Source organism: Panthera uncia, chromosome B1, assembly GCF_023721935.1.
Source record: "Panthera uncia isolate 11264 chromosome B1, Puncia_PCG_1.0, whole genome shotgun sequence".
Lineage (NCBI taxonomy): Eukaryota > Metazoa > Chordata > Mammalia > Carnivora > Felidae > Panthera > Panthera uncia.
In genome coordinates, this window is record NC_064811.1 from 84358920 (window position 1) to 84379096 (window position 20177).

General features: G+C 37.3%; 1 protein-coding gene across 4 annotated transcripts in view; it reads right to left on the reverse strand.

Moving 5' to 3' along the window:
- The window catches only part of CENPE (centromere protein E), a 79460-nt gene extending 60431 nt beyond the window's left edge, over positions 1-19029 (reverse strand). For all 4 annotated transcript variants that reach the window (XM_049630946.1, XM_049630945.1, XM_049630944.1 and 1 more), the window contains exons 1-13: positions 18911-19029; positions 17058-17149; positions 14766-14855; positions 14530-14648; positions 13242-13361; positions 12761-12842; positions 12547-12614; positions 12409-12474; positions 8159-8210; positions 6569-6656; positions 6091-6220; positions 4656-4775; positions 1144-1302 (exon numbers count right to left, since the gene is read on the reverse strand). In XM_049630946.1, the coding sequence (XP_049486903.1) occupies positions 1144-1302; positions 4656-4775; positions 6091-6220; positions 6569-6656; positions 8159-8210; positions 12409-12474; positions 12547-12614; positions 12761-12842; positions 13242-13361; positions 14530-14648; positions 14766-14855; positions 17058-17149; positions 18911-18966 (1242 nt within the window). In that variant the 5' untranslated portion in view covers positions 18967-19029. The remainder of the gene's footprint in view (positions 1-1143; positions 1303-4655; positions 4776-6090; positions 6221-6568; positions 6657-8158; positions 8211-12408; positions 12475-12546; positions 12615-12760; positions 12843-13241; positions 13362-14529; positions 14649-14765; positions 14856-17057; positions 17150-18910) is intronic.
- Between the last annotated feature and the right edge of the window lie 1148 nt (positions 19030-20177).

Consider the following 20177-nt stretch of genomic DNA (forward strand, 5'->3'; position numbering starts at 1 on the left):
AAAACATTCTAAGCCCAAGAAATATATTATGTTGTTTTCACAACTCCGAGCTTTTGTACATGTAGATCTCTTCCTAAAATATTCTCCCTTATACCTTCCATTGGACTATTTTCTTCTCGTCAGTCTGTCAACAAATAGCTCTTCGAATGTCTTCTTTATACGAACTGTGGTGACTTGAGCATGATGTCTATTAATAATTACCTTAATTAAGAGCATACATATATTGAGGATTTGCCCTGTAGAAAGTGTAGTGTTAGGCACAGTCTATGTATTATTTAACTTAATTCTCACAGCATTCCTATGAGGTGGAGATCTAGATATCTCACAAATAAGAAAATGCAACAAAATGTATTTAAGAAATTGCCCAAGGTAAAGAGTTAGGAACTGACAGCATCAGGATTCAAATCCAGGCAGTCAAGCTCCAGAGGCCATCCTTTTAACCATGATACCATTATAGCCAAAACATACTTACTTGACCAAAAAAAAAACCCCTAACTCTACCAAAAACAAAAAGTACACATACTGGAAACCAGAATTTTGATCACTATGTTGATTTGTATTCTAGATCAATTATCCTGAGATTGATATTCTTTTTCTTTAAAGAGAAAATATTCCCATATACCCTAGACACCTGTGGTTCCCAATCACTTGATCAACTTCATCAGAATTTCTTAAGAAGCATATTGAATATAGATTCCTTGTCAATATTCCAGACTTCTTGTGCATTTTTTTTTTTTTAATTTTACAGAGAGAGCAAGCGTGATGGGGGAAGAGGGGCAGAGGAAGAAAGAGAGAAAATCATAATCATTCATACTCAGTATGGAGCCTGACATGGGGCTCAATCCCATGACCTTGGGATCATGACCTAGGCTGAAATCAAGAGTTGGATGATCAACTGAGCCACCCAGGTGCCCCTATTCTAGATTTCTCAAATTAGGATCTCTACATGTAGGATCAGAGATCAGTATTTTTAATGAACCTTTTAGGTTTTGCTGACACATAGGCAAACACACAAAATGTTCTGGGTTTCCTGAATACACTGTAACAAAGGATAAGAAATGCATAACTATATTATAAACCTATAGGAATACCCATCCTAGTCTCTATATACTAAGTCTGAGTTGTCATTCCTTTAAATTTTACCTTTAATTCCTGTTGTGATGTGAGGGAAGAAGAAGTCACCAGCATCCGTGTTAAGTTCTGAATTTTCTCAATCTGTACTTTTTGAAGCAAATCTTTTTCTTCCAAAAGTTGGGCTAATTGGTCTTTTTCCATTGCCTGGGCTCGAGTCTCTAAAGAAACCTATAGAGTATAATATTAAGTTATATTAATAATAAACATAGCTAGATTTTCAAGGCTTGAAAGTAGCTTGAAAGAACAGAATATTAAATTTGTATGTGAACTATGAGAATTTACATTTTACCGAAATAAAATATATCTTACCTATAGAATACTAATACTCAGTTGCCACAAAGAGTAATTTTTCTAACTTATAATAAAGTAAAATAAACATTTCTTCCCATGACTATTCTATGCCATATAGATTATAACAAGGCTGTTAAAGCAATCCTATTAATTGCCTAAAAATTAGGCAGAGAAGTCATAACAGCAGAGACTTGAATACCTACAGCAAGGGAACAGATGTTCTCATAAGACTTCCATTTGATATTTTAGCTCATTATTAAAAAGATAACTAAAATATAAAATTTTTACAAAATATGGGACCACAATGGTTAAAATAAACAAGTTACAATGACAAATGATTATGCTATCTTATTAGATTGTTATCTTACAGTCAGAAGAAGAATTCAAGATAATGTGAACATACAAAAGACACTTTTAAGTAATTATACATGGTCTCTCTTTTATTAACCTAACTCCCTATGCATTCGTGACAATTTAGAAAGACTATCTCTACTTGGCCCATCTGAACATCTCAAATTTTGCCTTTTGGAAATGAAAAACAATCTAAAATAATTTCAAGAAATCAAATTTTTCAGTTTATATTAAATTGAAAAATTTTTATGAGTTGATTTCTTCTTACTTGAAAGCTGTTTTAAATTTAGCTTGTAAAAGGTATAAAGAACTTAACAAACTCAATACCCAAAAACCAAATAATCCAGTGAAGAAATGGGCAAAAAACATGAACAGACACTTTTCCAAAGAAGACATTCAGATGGCTAAGAGACACATGAAAAGATGCTCAACATCACTCATCATCAAGGAAATACAAATCAAAACTACAATCAGAGATCACCTCACACCTGTCAGAATGGCTAAAATTAACTCAGGAAACAACAGATGTTGGTGAGGATGCAGAGAAAGGGGATGCACTGCTGATGGGAATGCAAACTAGTGTAGCCATTACGGAAAATAATATGGAGGTTCCTCAAAAAATTAAAAATACAGCTACACTACGGCCCAGCAGTTGCACTACTAGGAATTTATTCAAAGGATACAAGTGTGCTGTTTCAAACGGGCACATGCACCCCAATGTTTACAGCAGCATATACGTCTTTTTCTTAAATTTAAGAAACAAAACAGATGAACATAAGGGAGGGAAGGGAAAGTAAGATAAAAACAGAGATGAAGGCAAGCCATAAGAGACTCTTAAATACAGAGAACAAACTGAGGGTTTATGGAGTGGTTGTGGGTGGGGGCTAATGGGTAATGGGCATTAAGGAGGGCTCTTGTTGAGCACTGTGTGATATATGTAAGTGATGAATCACTACATTCTACTCCTGAAACCATTATTACACTATATGTTAACTAACTTGGATTCAACTAAAATTAAAAATCCAAAAAGAAAGAGTCTGCTGTAAAAAAAAATAAAGTTGAATCATGTTTGCATAAAAAAACAAAACAAAACAAAACAAAAAACCCCCACACTGTGAAAGTCACTGTTCAGAAAATGAAGAAACAAGCCATAGACTGGGAGACAATATTTGCAAAACACATATTTGGTAAAAGATTAGTATCCAAAAAACACTAAGAACTTTTAAACCCAACAATAAGAAAATAATGCAATTTAAAAATGGGCAACAGATGTGAACAGACATCTCACCATAGATGACATATAGATGGCAAATAAACACATGAAAAGACAATGTCATAGGTCACTAGGGAATTGCAAATTAAAACAACAACGAGATACCCACTACACACCTATTAGAATGGCTAAAATCCAAAACACTGATAATACCAGATGCTGAACAATGTGGAGCAACAGGAACTCTTATTTATTGTTGGTGGGAATGCATCCACTTTGGAAGACAGTTTGGCAGTTTCTCATTTGTAAAAAAAAATTTTAACGTTTATTTATTTTTAAGAGAGAGGGAGGGAAGAAGGGAGGGAAGGAAGGAGGGAGGGAGGGAGGAAGAGGGGGAGAGGGGGAGAGAGGGGGAGAGAGAGAGAGAGAGACAGACGGAATCTGAAGCAGGCTCCAGGCTCTGAGCTGTCAGCACAGAGCTGGACGTGGGGCTGGAACTAGAGAGTGGTGAGATCGTGACCTGAGTCGAAGTCGAATGCTTAACCGACTGAGCCACCCAGGCGCCCCCAGTTTCTTATAAAACTAAACACACTTATCATTTTATACTCACTAGGATGGCTATTATATAAAAAAAGTAAAATAAATAACAAATATTGGTGAAAGTGTGGAGAAATTTGAAACCTCATGCAATGTGTTGGTTGTGCAAAATGGTACAGCTTTGTGGAAAAGTATGATTGTTCCTCAAAATGTTAAACATAGAATTACCATCTGATGCAGCAATTCTATGACTAGGTATGTGTGCAAAAGAACTGACAAGAGGTACTGAAATAGATACTTGTACACCAGTGTTCACAGCAGCATTATTTATAATAGCCAAAAGGTAGAATCAACCCACTTGTCCATGAACAGGTGAATGGATGAACAAAATGTGTTATATACAGACAATGGATAAAAAAAGACTGAAGTTCTAATACACAGTATGACTTGGATTAACTTTGAAAGCCTTTTGCTAAGTGAAATAAGCTAGACACAAAAGGGCAAATACTGCATGATTCCACTTGCCAGAGGTATCTAGAATAGGTAAATTCATAGTGACATAAATGAGAGTAGAGGTTACCAGGGGCTGGAGGGACGGGGGAGAAATAGGAAGTAATTATTTAATGGGTACAGAGTTTCTGTTTGGGACAATGAAGAAGTTTGGGTAATAGTGGCAGTGATTATATCAGTACACTGTTAATGTACCTAATACCACTGAATTTTACACTTAAAAAATGGTAAAATTTTATGTTTCTATTTTAGCACCATAAAACTTATGACACAGCCCCCCCCCCCCCCCCCCCAAAAAAAATTAGGTTGTAGACCTCAGCTATTGAGGAGTTAAGAATCTCTGGGTATTTGGGCAGCTCTTAGTTCTAAATCTGCCCCTATTCTTTTTTTTCTTTTAATTTTTATTTATTTCTTTTGAGAGAGAGAGTACAGGAGCAGGGGAGGGACAGAGAGAGGGAGAGAGAGAGAATCCCAAGCAGGCTCTGTGCTGCCAGCATGGAGCCCGACACAGGGCTCGATTCCATGAATCGTGAGATTATGACCTGAGCTGAAATCAAGAGTTGGACGCTCAACCGACTGAGCCACCCAGGCACCCCTAAATCTGTCGGTTCACACATACCTCCTCTAACTGTTTTTTAAGATCCATTATTTCTTTTCTGTATCTTTTCAGGAGAGCTTCATCACTTGATACCTCATTAACATAAGGAGTATTCTTCATATATTTGGCAGTGCTGGCAAACTGGGGAAAATACAAGAGTGTTAAGTGCTCAACATCAAAAAAAATTAATTAATAATATTTAGGTTTCTTGTAATTACGTTTTATAAAGAAAGATCAATTCTCTTCCCAGGTGGCTTAATACTTTTGAACACAGAGAGTATTCTCTATCCTTGTAACTTACCCTGGCTGCTAGTCTTCAGAAGGGTCAGGGAAATATCTTGAAGACATATGCCAACAGAGAACCTACAAATACTGGCTTACTAGAATCCCACCCACCTCTCAAAGTCAAGAGCAAATGCTCCCTCTACTCTGAAGCTTTGCTTCCAGTGGAAAGTACCTCTCCTTCCTCTGAACTCTATTCCATTTATTAACAGTTAATTAATCCAAGCCAATCACGTTGGAAGACAGGTCTTATCTTCCTTATAGTACTTTAAGATTTTTTTTAATGTTTACTTATTTTGGAAAGAGAGAGAGAGACAGAGCATGAGCAAGGGAGGCGCAGAGAGAGATGGAGACACAGAATCCAAAGCAGGCTCCAGGCTCTGAGCTGTCAGCACAGAGTCCGATGCATGGCTCAAACTCACGAGCTGTGAGATTGTGACCTGAGCCAAAGTCAGACACAACTGGCTGAGCCACCCAGGTGCCCCTTCCCTATATGACTATAAATTGTGAAGTCAGGGACTGTACTTTCTATCTTTGTTTCTTTCATACTACCTTGAGCCAGTGCTCAATAGCTATTTAAAACAATGTTTCTTAGAGTGTATCAGAAGTAACTTTAAGTGGGTCCATGAAGGTGACCATTAAATAACACTGAACCCTTGACTGAGATGGCTATTCTACTGACATTTCTCATTTTTCCTTTTTTTTTTTAACAGAAAATGTAAGCCTTAGCCTCAGAGCAAAGGCAATCAACAATGAGCTAGCAGGAATTTAAGAGTTATTTTATTATAAACACACACACAGATATGTGTTTTTTGGGGTACCTATTTGTTGAAAGTGATACTAGTTTTTCATTCATGGGATTGAGATAAAGTTTCCTTCTACAATAAATAAAGTAGAAAAAGTGACTTTCTTAAAGAGAAATGTATCAGTATAATAGTGTTGGATACAGCAAAACTGTGAAGGTGGGATATGAATAATTGAAATTTGAGAAAATTAAGGAATACTATTTAGTAGACAGTATACCAATTTTATCGTAATAGATATAGTGTGTCATTAAAAAAAAAACAAACCCTGTTAGTGGGTAATTTTTTCTTCTTAAAGATGATTCCCCACTCCCACACTTCCCCTCCCCCTCCCCCCCCGGCCTGAATATTGAAATAAAAATCAAACTTACCTGTAGAGTAGTAAGGGTTTCATCAAAAGACACTGGAGTAATTGTGCAGATAATACGTGTTTTTGCATTTCCTCCCAAAGAATTCTGGAGAATTCGTGTTAATTTACTGTCTCGGTAATTTATGAAACCACTTAGTGAGAAAGGAGTTTGGGGAAAAAAAAAAACAGTAAGAATTTTTATTTAACAAAAGTGGTTGGTTTTTAATGCAGAACCTTAAATTAGCTACAATTTAAAAATTAATTCTTTATAGGTTACATGAGGCAGGTCAAAACTACTCAGTAAAAAATATTTAAAATAGAAAGCAAATTTAGGAAGTTGTAGTCATATATTTAAGAAGCTAAGCATGCTCACAGAATCGCAAAAGCTTTTGAACATATTGAAGAAATCAGTACGTTGGAGTGTCACTGAATTATTAAAATTCTCAACCTAATGAAAAATGTAAGCATTAATAGGTAAATGTACAATGGAATAAACTTACCCAACTTGTCCATCGCTAAGTTTCTTGATCACTTGTCCCAAAATAAATAAACTGCGATTTATATTACAGCCTTCCTTGAGTCGCACACCTGCATTTATTAAGCAAACATAAAAATGAAAACTAACCTCTGTATTAGATGATTAACTCATTTATCAATAAATTGTAAGAGAAACTAGAAATTAAAGGGTTAGATGATAAAGTCTGTGCTTTGGATTAGATCTGAGTCCACCTTTAATACCACTGGTTGAGCTCTTTCCCTGTTCCTCCTACCTAGTAAGTGAATCAGAAAGGTCATCACCTCAGAGAAAGAGCAAAAAGAAAATGATGGCTAAGAAAAAAAAATTAGAGGAAAGTAAAGTTCATTTCCCCCAAGAGCCTAATTCCTCAGTTCAAATCTATTTTTTCCAAACCTCCAAATATAGGCAACTATAGACTTACAACCAAATTAATTCCTATTAGGTGCACAACAAAGTTCTTACTTTTAAACTAATATGCTCTCATGAGTCATATACCCCCCAAAAAAAGTACACTGAGAAAGCTCTCTCTTTCTCCTATGCTCCATTCAACCAGTTCCTGTCCCCCTACCAGAAAATCACTTTTCTTAGTTGACTCTTGTAGAGATTTTTAGAAATTCAAGTTCATATATGTTTATTTCTTTTTTACACAAAGAGTAGCACACTATATATGCTAATTTGCACTTTGTTTTTTTTTCACTTGGCAATATATCATATCAGTAAACACTGGTGTTTTTATCCTTTTATAGCATAAAATTCCATTATATGGATGTATCGAAATTTATTTCCTCAGCACCTTGTTGAGGATCATGTACGTTTTCAATATACCACATATATAAAAGGTACTACAACAAATAGTTTTGAACAGCTGTTATTTTACAGATGCATTTTTCAGCTATTGCTGTAACAAGCCAGCTAAAACAACAAGCATTTATTTCTTGTTTACAGATTGGAGGATCCACTGGTTTGGTGAATAGAGACCATGCTCAGAGGAGTGTCTCTGTGTCAGGCTGTAGGAAATAAACATAGAAAGGTTTGACATCTTCATGATCTTGAAACTTCCTATCTAAGTATACTTTTCCATTTGTTTAAGTATTTGATTACATCCTTTAGGTCTGTTTTAAAGTTTTCTTTATTTTGGCCTTGTGTAATTTGCGTTGAGTTTTTTTCCTAGATATTAGATCTTTTAAGTCATTATTGTAAATGGAGTCTTTTTGTACACTAAATATTCTAACTGGTTGTTGTTTGTATTAGGAGTTATTAATATCGTATATTAATTTTGTACCTGACTACCTTCCTGAATTTCCTTACTAATTATGAAAATTTAGATGGTTTTCACGGTACTTTCAGCTTTGTAGCTATACAATCCTACCAACTGCATAGTTTTAGCTTTTTAATTGATGCTATAGTAGCCCCAAATAGATAATTTGCTAGATATGGAAGCTGCTTTTTACATTAAAGAGTCTTGTCACAAACTTACTATCTTTATTAGTTTCTAAAATGCAAGGTAGCACTTCTTTATTCTGTAAAAGAACAAGATAACACTTAGGCCAAAACATTTACGAGTTTCCATTACCTTCAGCGCCTGTTTGAGCAGCTCTTTCACTGCCTGCAAGATCAACCAAATTCTGTAAGACAGATGAAAATGAAACTTTAGGAAGGGTAACTTGAAATAAAATCCCAATGACTGAAGGAACAATTTTAACACATGGTTTATCAGCATACCCCATCCGTATGCTGGTCTCTCGCTCCACCGGTTAGGGCCTTCCCATTTTTGGGTCAAACTGATGTGCATACTTTGTTCCGGCCTTATAATATAGCCTCCATAATGTTGTCAGAATAGTTTCTCTATTTACTACACAAAGTTCAAAACCTTACCATGGTGAATATAATTCTTTACAATCTGGCACTTGTGTTCCTCCAGCTTTAAATCCACACATTACTCACTCTGAATTCTAGCTGACCTACTCACTATGCCCTAAATGCTTCATGTACTTCTATGCTTCCAAGAGCTATCTTTTGCCATTCCCTTTGTTTAGTTAGTTCTAATTTTCTAGACTGTCCCTATTCTTTACTCAGGACCAAAGACAACTGTTACCTTCTTAGGGAAACTTTGCCATCTTTATCCTTCCTCTCCCACACCTTGATCTGCTCTTTCAATTGTGTACCCAAGGGTCTTCAAAGATACAACTTACTCTTCAGCACTTACTGTGTTGAGCTAGTCATTTGTGTTTCTGCCTACACTGTAGCATCTTTAAAAGCATGGGCCTCTCCTTCATTTCACAAATATTGTTGACAACAAGTGACTGCCTGTCATGCTCCAGGCAGTTTGTTAGGTACTAGGGATATGGCAGTGAATCAGACATGTAAGTTCTCTGCTCTCATTGAGCTTTTATTCTACATGGGGCAGGCTGGGGAGAGGAGAAAGTTGGTGAGAAGCAAGAAAAAGATAAGAAATGCATCATGGCAGATAATTTTTTGTTGTTTTATTTATTTATTTTGAGAGAGAGCGAGAGAGGGACAGAGAGAGGATCCCAAGCAGGCTCTGTGCTGTCAGTACAGAGCCCGAAGTAGGGCTTGAACCCACGAACTGTGAGATTATGACCTGAGTTGAGATCAAGAGTTGGATGCTCAAGGGACTGAGCCACCCAGGTGCCTCATTAGAGATAATTTAAATAGAGTGCTGGAAGGGGAAAGAGGAAGGTACAGAATAGGTTCTTTGGACTTGATGGCAGGGAAGTCCTCCCATTAAGCTAGAATCTGGAAAGACAGAGAAGAGGGGCCCAGCCATGCAAAGCCTAAGGGAGCCATACTCCAGATAGAAAGAACAGCTAGTATACCCAGTCACAAAGCAGAAATGAGTTTGGTGTGTTCAAAAAATAGGAAGGACAACAGAGTTGGTGAAGTGGAGTTGGGACAAGACTGGGTCAGAGAAGTGGGTAGGGGTCAGATGGAATGGGGCATGGTAAGCAAGAGCAAGAACTGTGGATTTTCTAAATGTGATGGGAAACGGTTTAAGCAAGACAGTGACAGACATTTTGGCAGAGAAGGGTGAAAAGGGTGGGTGGGGAAGGACTGGAGAGAGGCAAGAGTGGCAGCAGGGAGCCCATTAGGCTCCTGTAGGAATCTGAGCAAGAGGTGAATGGCGGCTTGGACTAGTAAGGTAGCATGGGAAACAGTAAGTGATGGAAGGATGTGTTCCTTATTCTTCTAATCTCAGAGCCTGGTACTATGCTCAGAACATGATGCAGTCTCAGCAAATATTCTCAATGCATTAAAACAAAGTCAGAGACTTTCACGGATGGGCAGTAATTATGCACTCCTGCTTTAATTATGTCCTATCTCAGACACTACTTTCTCTAAAATACTCAGTCTAACCTTTCTGGTGTAGCATCTATTACAGAAGACCTAGATAAATAATAAAGGGGCAAAGTAGTGATGAAGGCAGCATGAATTGAGGAATAAAAATGGGAACAAATATCGGTGTTCAAAGACACCAAGAGGCACCAATCTATCTGAGAGAGGGCTCACGTGGAGTAGAGGGAAATCAAATTAGGTTGGTTGAGAGTGGCCAGAATTTGCCAAAGGATGCAACATAACAAAAGCAGTACTTAGTAACATTAGAAATCTGCCAGCAGACCACAGAAAGGAAGACCAGAGTCATAGAGGCCAGGTCAGGAGATGAGGACCTAAATGAATGTGATGCCCGTGGGAATGTTGAATAAGAAATGCTGATGAATGGACACAAAAAGGGGAAGGCTGAAAAAGATGAGTCGGAACTGATTCGGGTCTAATCTAGGTGACTAGGATAATGTTGGTACTACTGGAAAAAAGGAATATTCACTATGATAGAAAGAAATTAATTTTGTTTTAGACACACTGAAGTTTGAAGTAACAGTGAGACACATAATTATAATCATCTTTATAAAGACATGAATTAGAGCTCAGAGACTCTAGATAAAATACTTGACTGTCATCAATACAGAAACGATAACAGAATGTCTGAGGGCAGATGCAGGAAGCAAGAAAGGTGACAGCAGAACACTCCTATGTTTTAGACAGTAGAAAGAATTTAGACAGGAGAAAGAATTCCCACAAAGGGAACAGAGAAGAAGCAGAGCCAAAAGGACCTGGATATTATGAACCAGAAAGATCAGAAGACGCTAAAAAAACAAAACAGAACAAAACAAAACAAAACAAAACAGAGCCAGAAAATGATCTTTTGAGGAAGACTTCTTTCCAAGAAGATACTTACAATAAGTAGAAAGGCTGAAGGGTTGGACCAGATGGTATCTATATATATTTTTTAACATTTTATTTATTTTTGAGACAGTGAGATACAGAGCATGAACAGGGGAGGGTCAGAGAGAGGGAGACACAGAATCTGAGACAGGCTCCAGGCTCTGAACTGTCAGCACAGAGCCTGACACGGGGCTCGAACTCACGGACTGAGAGATCATGACCTGAGCCGAAAGTCGGCCACTTAACCGACTGAGCCACCCAGGCACCCCAGATGGTATCTATATTCCCTAGATGATAGAGTGTCAAATTATACAAAAAAGTCATCAAATTGATTACTGAACATGTCAAGAGTATTAAAGAAATTATTAAAGGTTAAAATTGTAGTGAAATATCACAGATTGGGTTTAGAAAACAAAACAGAAGTTAGGTTTTGTGTTTTGTTGTTAAATTAAAGCAAAACCATCTACCAGAATAAATTTTATATTGGTACGGTAAAATAACTGAGGTGAATAAGAATTAGAATTTATGAAGACTCTGATTTTTCAAATCTGTAAGTGAATAGAGATTTTTTATTTTTTTTCCCTGAAGTTTTCAAGAATAATCTTAAATCATATCCTATATGAAGCTAAGAAATTTAGACCCTGAAGACAGAAATAAAGCAATATTGGCAAGGAACAGGAAGCAAGCACCAAAAAAAGAGAACTTCTTCAGTGCAACAAGAAGGAAATGGTGGCTTACTTATGTAGAAAAAAGAAATGTTTACATCATGCTTATATTCACTATTCAGCAAACAAGTACTCAACATAAACTACGTATACTGTGTTGGGGCTATCAAGATGAATAAACGTCTTTCTTCCCTTCAAGGGATTTACAGTCGTAAACACAATGTTTATAATATAAAACACTTTCTGGGGCGCCTGGGTGGCTCAGTCAGTTAAGCGGCCGACTTTGGCTCAGGTCATGATCTCTCAGTCTGTGAGTTCGAGCCCCGCGTCGGGCTCTGTGCTGACAGCTCGGAGCCTGGAGCCTGTTTCAGATTCTGTGTCTCCCTCTCTCTCTGACCCTCCCCCGTTCATGCTCTGTCTCAAAAATAAATAAACGTTTAAAAAATAAAAAAATAAAAAAAAAAAACATTTCCTTATTTTATTTAAGAATGAACTTGAATAATGTGATTTACTTTTTAACTATCCCAGTTAGGTTTTTGTTGATCTCACGAGTCTCAATTCTTTTGGCTGAGACAAAACAACAGCAACAACAATACCAAATCGCCCCCACCCCCGTTGCAAGAATATACTCTTAAATGTGTACGGAAAAACTCTTCCCCAAGAACTCTGGTTAGGAAAAGTGCTTTGCTCTAAATTTTAGGAGACAACAGCAATAACATAACAGGAAGAAAGGCCCTCTGAATTCGTCCGATGTTTCAGCTTGTAATCTTATGTTTATAGATGAGACTAAACTACCAATTTATAGATGTTTTTGCCTGTTTAGTTCAGTTAACAGTTCTTATAAAACCAAACATCCAGCAGCCAAACTAAATTATGGTTTGGCCCATGTGGTACGGTATCATGGTCCATCAATACTCACCAAATGGGACACCTTGACGGATCCGTCACAATTGGAAGGTTCCCCTTTCTCTCTACTTTCCAAAATCTAGACAGAAAAGACAACTTGTAAAAAATCAGTGCATTTCTAATTGGAAAGGCCAAACAGAGAGTTACCTACCATCCTAAAAATGGTATGAGAACGACTGCTTCTTTGATTCATTTTCGTAATTCCATAATGTCTGTTCTCTGTAAAACGGGAGTCATGTTTCAGGTGTGTATATTAAAATCAAAGAAAAATACTGACTTCTTTTAGAGTGAAAAGTGTGATTTAAAGCCTATTCAACTGAATAGTTTTTACAAGTGTTTTGGAAAAATACAGTATAAAGTCTTACTCTCTCCTTTTGTGATCCACTTCAAAGCCATTTCTGATGTATAAACAACTTCCTCTGTGAGATCAGCCACATATACATTCCTCTGAAACAAGGTTAAGAATAGAGAAGTCACTAAAAAGTTGCATCTCACAAGAAGGTGTGAGCTAGTATAGAATTCACATGCAGAAGTTACAAATGGAAAATGGATGAAAATAACAAGTAAACTATGATATGTACAATTTATTTCTGTACCAAATTCTAACCTGATACTTCCATTTTGCTCTTTTTTAGGGGGCACTTACACCAAAATATCACGGCTGTCAGTGTTTAAAAACAATACATGTTGCTCATATGCTATCTCTATAAACACTTAAGAAACAAAAAAATAAACCATACAAATAGGAGACAGTTTAAAAAATACAGAAACTAAAGGTAAATGTTCAAGAACATGAATCCCAATAAGCAAGACTATTTTTAGAACCACACTAACTCTGTTACTCACGTTGAAGTCTTCCCGAATTATTAAAGGCTTCATTTTTTGAGTGTCACAGAGTAAGTCTGTAATGGTTTCATTGTATATCTCCATGTAAGACACGCGTAAGAGAAATTCTCTGTCAGGAAACTAGCAGAAAAATAAAACATCAGAGGTCATCCATTTATGAAAACCTAATACTGAATACTTATGTGCTAATATTAAATATTAAAACATTCTGAGAAATTATCTTTGTAAAGCAAACAACAAACAAAACCTCATGTCGTTTCATATCCACAATAAACACAAAAATATAAAAATATGTTTCAGTAATAATGAAAAGTATAGTATCAAAGAATTAGAAGAGGAGAGTGCCTGGTCCAACTCTCTGAACTCAAAATAAAACCTACCAATGGATGTTCAAATAAGAACATTAAAAATCATTAAAATAGTAATGAAAAAACAAACCTAAAACCAGCTCTTAATTAACTAAGTTGCTTATTCTGGCCTTCTGCTTTCCTTGTCTTTTTTCTACATCTACTTTTCTGTTTTTTTTTTTTTTTTTTTTATTAAAAAAATTTTTCTTTAACGTCTATTTATTTTTGAGAGAAAGCATGAGCAGGGGACGGGCAGAGAGTGAGAGGAAGACAGAATATGAAGCAGGCTCCAGGCTCTGAGCTGTCAGCACATAGCCAGATGCAGGGGTAGAACCCACCAACCATGAGATCATGACCTGAGGCAAACTTGGACGCTTAACTGACTGAGCCACCCAGGCACCCCTCTCTGTTCCTTTATAAGCACTGGTAGCAGGGAGCCTGGGTGGCTCAGTCGGTGGGCATCTGACTCTTGATTTTGGCTCACAGTTCATGAGATCGAGCCCCTTGTCAGGCTCTGTCCTAACAGTGTGGAGCCTGCTTGGGATTCTCTCTCTTTCTTTGCTCCTACCCTTGCACTTGCACACATTCATTCCCTGTCTCAAAATAAATAAATAAACATTAAAAAAAAAAATCACTGGTAGTTAAACAAAGACAACGAGGAGCTAACCATTCTGGTAAGATTTTCCTGTTTCTCAACACCCACTTTTTGGTGTGATTATTACTGTTTCAGGATTCAAGGAAAAGAATGAAAGAACTTTAAGCTCTACATAGTAAGTTTGTGGGGAAAAAAATGAATCTGTTATGCCTTCTTTACCCATGGTTAATTAAGAGATAACTGTAAATCTACTTCCTTTCATCACTATAAGAAAATATATTAAGGTTTTCATCCTATTATTACTACTTTTCCCTTTATGTACCAGAAATTTACCTAAGTTATTTACCTTTTTAATTTTTTGGAAAATGTCATGAATTGCCCTGGGTATTACTCCCAAATAATCCTCTGAACCCATCATGGTATATGTTTTTCCTGAAGCAGTCTGCCCATAGGCAAATATGGTACCTGTAAAAACAAAACACACACACACATGCAAAGATTAAAAATGAATCTGTAAGATGTGAAACTATCAATACTTGAACAAAGAACCAATACCAAAATATTTCTACAATGAATACAAACCATTGTAGCCTTGTATGGCAGAATCTATGATTGGTACTGCTATTTCTTCATACACATTTTTAGTAGTTTCATTACTATGAAAGACGCGATCTAAAAAGAAAAAAACAGATACACAGAAGTTAAATCAAACAAACCACACAGAACCTCACACAGAAAAAATACAAGTCAGACTTCTCAGCTATTCTATGTGCTTTTGAGAGTCAGCAGGGCACAGTGGCTGAATACAGGGTTATTGAATCAGACTCTGCAAATCTGGTTCCACCATTTATAAGCTGCGTGACTTTGGGCAAGGCGGTTGATGCCTTTGTGCCTCAATTACCCAATCTGTAAAGTGGATATGAATTCTCTTCCTCATAGAATTATTGTGAACCTATAGTCAATACTTAGGAAATATGAACTATTACTACTGAGAAATTTTAAGGTTTATAACATATTTAGCAAGAAGACCTAGCTCAAACTAAAATAAGAAATGCACACATATGGAAGAAGAGACCTAACAAAGCTGAAATGTTACAAGGAATGACCAGTTGGCTGGCTGCTAAAGGAGGCTGGGTTTAGAGTACATTTGTACTGATGAATTCACTAGTCTAGGATGTGGTTCTCTGCTAATTTTGTTAGCATAATTAGCACATTAAAAATGGACTACTCTTTCAATGGTAGCCTCATATTAAAAAGCTCACAAGAAATGCATTTCTAAATCAGGAGGGAAACGCATCCACGTGCAATGAGAAATTCAGTGATCACATGGTTTGCATCACGACAACACATTTGCCCTGTTGGCAGAGCTCTATGGAAAATCAAAGTGCCATCTGAAGGCTGCTTAGGGGTTATGATATCAGAGCAAGGACAGATGGCAGGATAATTCAAATCTTAATGCCATTTGCTTTAGATAAGTGGATAAGTCCAAATCCACGATGGGCATACATGGCTACAGAGAACCCATAGATCATGAGTCTGAATGCTTGTGCATCCCTCTCTCTTGGTTTTATAATCTCTGGCATTTATTGTACTACCTTTTTAAAAATTATGTGAATACTCTAAAACAAGTCCTTTACCAGAAATTGTTTTCTCTTCTTTACATCTTTGCTCCAAAACCTTTTATGATGGCTTTCTAGCTTAATGCTAGTTCAACATCCTAACCATTCTTACTCCCAGAGTTGTTGAGAGGGCCTCACTGTTGCCCTGAGGTGCCTAAATGACAGCATGCTAGTGAGTCTGACTCTTCCATTTGCTAGCTGTGGGACTCTAGGCTTATTTCAGTTACTCTGAAATGGAAAGGCACCTACTGTATAGTACCTACCACATAAGCTTGTTATGAGGATTAAATGAGTTAATAAATATGACATGCTCAAAACTGTATCTGGCACAGTGTCAGCAGTAGACCCATATTAAATCAATATACAAATCAGCTGAGTCAACGTTCAGGGCCTCCATGACCCTCTGCCCCAGTGTTGGTGGTACCATTTTAGAAACCTAGACTAGTTATGTCCCACTATAAATCTCACAAAGCTTATGCTGTCACAAATGTAATTACTTGTTTAAAGTCTCTCTCTCATCATATGAGAAGTTCCACAAAAGCAGGGGTAGGTCTTTGCTGTATTTTAGCAGACAAAGAAGGAATATCTTCACTACTTATTCTTTAAAGAATTTTCTTAAAAATAATTGTGGAAAGTATATACTAAAATCAACGATCTTAAAGATGACTTGATATCAAGCAACATATTTTAGGCTTATGGGGTTTTAGGCCACAAATACACTAATGAATAAGAGGAAAAAATGTTAGTTTCAACCTTAAGGCACTATGACTATAACTGCATTTTTAAAAATATAATTTATTGTCAAATTGCCTAACATATAGTGTGCTCTTGGTTTTGGGGTAGATTCCCGTGGTTCACTGCTTACATACAACACCCAGTGCTCATCCTAACAAGTGCCCTCCTCAATGCCCATCACCCATTTTCCCTTCCCCCACCAACCCTCAGTTTGTTCTCTGTATTTAAGAGTCTCTTATGGTTTGCCTCCCTCCTTCTCTGTAACTATTTTTTTCAGCTTCCGTTCCCCCATGGTCTTCTGTTAAGTTTCTCAGGTTCCACACATAACTGCATTTTAAATAACAATTTATTATCTTATTTATCATACATGATAGATGAACAATTTTTGAGTTTTTACTAACGCAGTTTACACAAGGCCTCGTCTGATCTTTAATGACAAATCCAGTATTATGGATAAGCCTTTTGTAGTCCTAATAGGAAAAGGATAATATATTAACTTTTGATGCTATTATAAGCTTACCAAAATTGAAGGATTTACTGCCATCAACTTGATAAATAGCATTATTGTCAGTTTTCCAGTAAATTTGGGTATCTCCTCCAAGAGCTTCTTCTCTGAAAGAATAAAAACACTGCATTTTAGTAAAACTGGTCATGGAATTCATGTCATATGACAGATAATTTAAAAGATTCTGTCTTCTGAAAAATATTTTATTTTAGTTAATAAATAAATTTATTTATTTTTAAATGTTTATTTTTGAGAGGGAGAGACAAGAGTGTAAGCAGGGGACGGGTGGAGAGAGAAGGAGACAGAATCCCAAGCAGGCTCCAGGCTCTGAGCCGTCACAAAGCTTGACGTGAGCCCCAAACTCACCAACTGTAAGATCATGACCTGATCTGGAGTCCGACGCTTATCTGACTGAGCCACCCAGGTGCCTCTTCTGAAGAATACTTTAAAAGATAGTATTGGGGAACCTGGGTGGCTCAGTCAGTTAAGTGTCGGACTCTTGGTTTCGGCTCAGGCCATGATCTCATGTTTTGTGAGTTTGAGCCCCATGTTAGGCTCTGGGCTGTTGATATGGAGCCTGCCTGGGATTCTTTCTCTTTCCCTCTGTCTCTGCTCCTCCTGCTCTCTCTCTCTTTTTCAAAATAAGTAAACTTAAAAAAAAAATAGTAGTATTGACTTATACTATATATGAGAAACATGGAAAATCTGCCTTTGAGGGGCCAAGACTTTTAAGTGGGCCAAGACTTTTAACTCCTGCCTTCTCATGGGAGTTTCCTGGTGAAGTTCTTCATTTCTACCCTCCTACCTAGTACTGGTTGCTGAAAAGATACATTCAAAATGCAACTCTGATTATGTCACTCTTGCTCACAACTTTTAAAAAACATCTGAAATTCTTAACATGGCATACTAGATCTGGAACATGTTTATTTCTCTCTTCAACGTCATCTTGCTCTAAGTTCCTATACATGCCTAACTGCATATCAGTTCTGACTGCATATCAGTCCCTTTCAAAAATAAGAGATTAAATATTTTGATTGTAACATAATGGTCTTCTAATGCACTAAGTAATGAGATATTTAAAAATAGTAAATTCCTCATTTATTAACACCTAGTGATATTTAACAAATATTTCTCAAACACAAAATATGTTAGTATTCTGGAGTGAGGGCCACAGATCAGAGAGAAGCAAAGACTTCATTTCCCCCCCTTCTTTTTTTCTCTGTAGCATGACTCCTGTAACATTATGTCAACTTAACATTCTGTATTTTTTACTTTATTTTCTGTCTGCCCACTAGAATGTAGATCCACAGGGGCAAGGATGGTAGTGTCTGTGTAGTAGAGTACACTGTACTAAAAAAAAAAAAAAAATCAGTATTGATAAATATCAGCCATTCAACGTTCTGAATGTTGAATTCAGTCATTGACTGAAGTCTTGAGTGCCTTTGAATACAATGCAACAAGACAGACTAGCCCTTGCTCTCAAGAAGTACACAGTAATAAGGGAGAGGCAGTTAAGTGCAAAATGACAGATGAGTACAAATAAAAACCTTTCCGATACGACTTCCTTTAAGGAGTGGGGTGGGGTGGGGTGGGGAAGAGCATACGGGGAGAGGCAGTGCAGGGCTGGCGTTGAGGTCTTTAACGTTGGCGAGCCTGAGTTAACATCTAAAAGACTCCTACAGCTGGAAATTGTCTTATAGATCTTCCGATCCTTCCTCTTGGTCACTACCAGATAAGGACACCGTGGCACAAAGCGGGTAAGAGGCCGAGATACCAGGCAGCAGGAAGGAGCAGCGAGGACTCACTCTGGGGCTCAGGCCCGCGCCAGAGGCCGCAGCTGGGACCCGGTCTCGGTCTGGCCCACCTACCTGCTGTTGAGCGGCCGGACCCGCACACACACAGCGACAGCCCCTTCCTCCGCCATCCTGCCAGGCTAGATCCCAGGGAACTGGCACAGTTGTTCAGCGTCCCTTCTTCTGAGAGCACCGGCCGCCCCGCCTTTGAGTTTAAAATTTCCCAAACTCCGCGTCTGATTGAGCCGCGGCCTCGTGACGTCATGGGTTGTTCCACTGCGCTCGGCGCGGGGGGCGCGAGGCCGGCGGCGCGTCCACGGGTAAAAGGTGGAGGGGGGAATAAAGGATCTGGAAGAGAGTAGGGTAGGGAGTCACAGAGAGGAGATGCAGGAAGCAGGCGGCGAGCGTCTGTTTTGGCTGCAGCGGAGAGAACTATTATCTGCTAAAAGTCACTGAAATGCAGGCAGCTGTTTACAAACCTCACCCCTAAAGAGTTTGCCGTGTGTAGGAAAATAAGGCAGATAATTTTTTTTTTTCACAAAGAGTTAAGACCTTTAAATCCACCAACAGAATTAAGAATCTCCTAACAGCTTTTTAAAATTAAAAATACCTTAAAAGACAAGAATTGAAAGTCACTTCGCTGCCCCGAAACGTAAGAATCTTATTGTGCTCTTTAGAAACTCTGAGTTTTACATTTTACATTTTCCTTTTTCTTTAAACTCCTATTTCCAATGGCTGTGAGTTCCTAAGAGGAGCTGTTTTGGAAAGAGAATTATTGAACACTGGAAAAACTCTTTGAGTAATACGGTGAACATTTATTAGCAAGAGTGGGAAAGTAATTCTAAATAATTCTTTCCTGGAAATAGTGCTATTTTCTTTTTAAAAAATATGTATCATAGTAAAGTGTTAACATTTTCTTTAAGAGTGATTTCATTCCCTTTGGTTGGTTTAAGGAGCTTCAGGAATTATTCCCTTTCCCTCACCAAAAATATGACCGGCAGTTACTAGTAATTTATTATTTAGAGGAGTAGAAAATTCTAGTGATGTAATAAAACTGTTTTGGGAGTAAATTTGGCAATATCAATAAAAAGTGGAAGATATTCATGCCCTTTTTACAGGCAATTCTGCTTTTAAGAATTAATTTATACATGTATTTGAAGGACTGTGCAAGGATATATGTATATGGGTTGCAGGATTGCTTACAATAGCAAATGGCTGAAAACACATTAAGTGCCAATAAATAATAAATCTGAGACTAGTTAAATGGATGGAATATTATCAATAAAATGAAATGCTATGTAGCTGGTAAAAAGAATGATATAGCTCTTAATATGTACTTTAG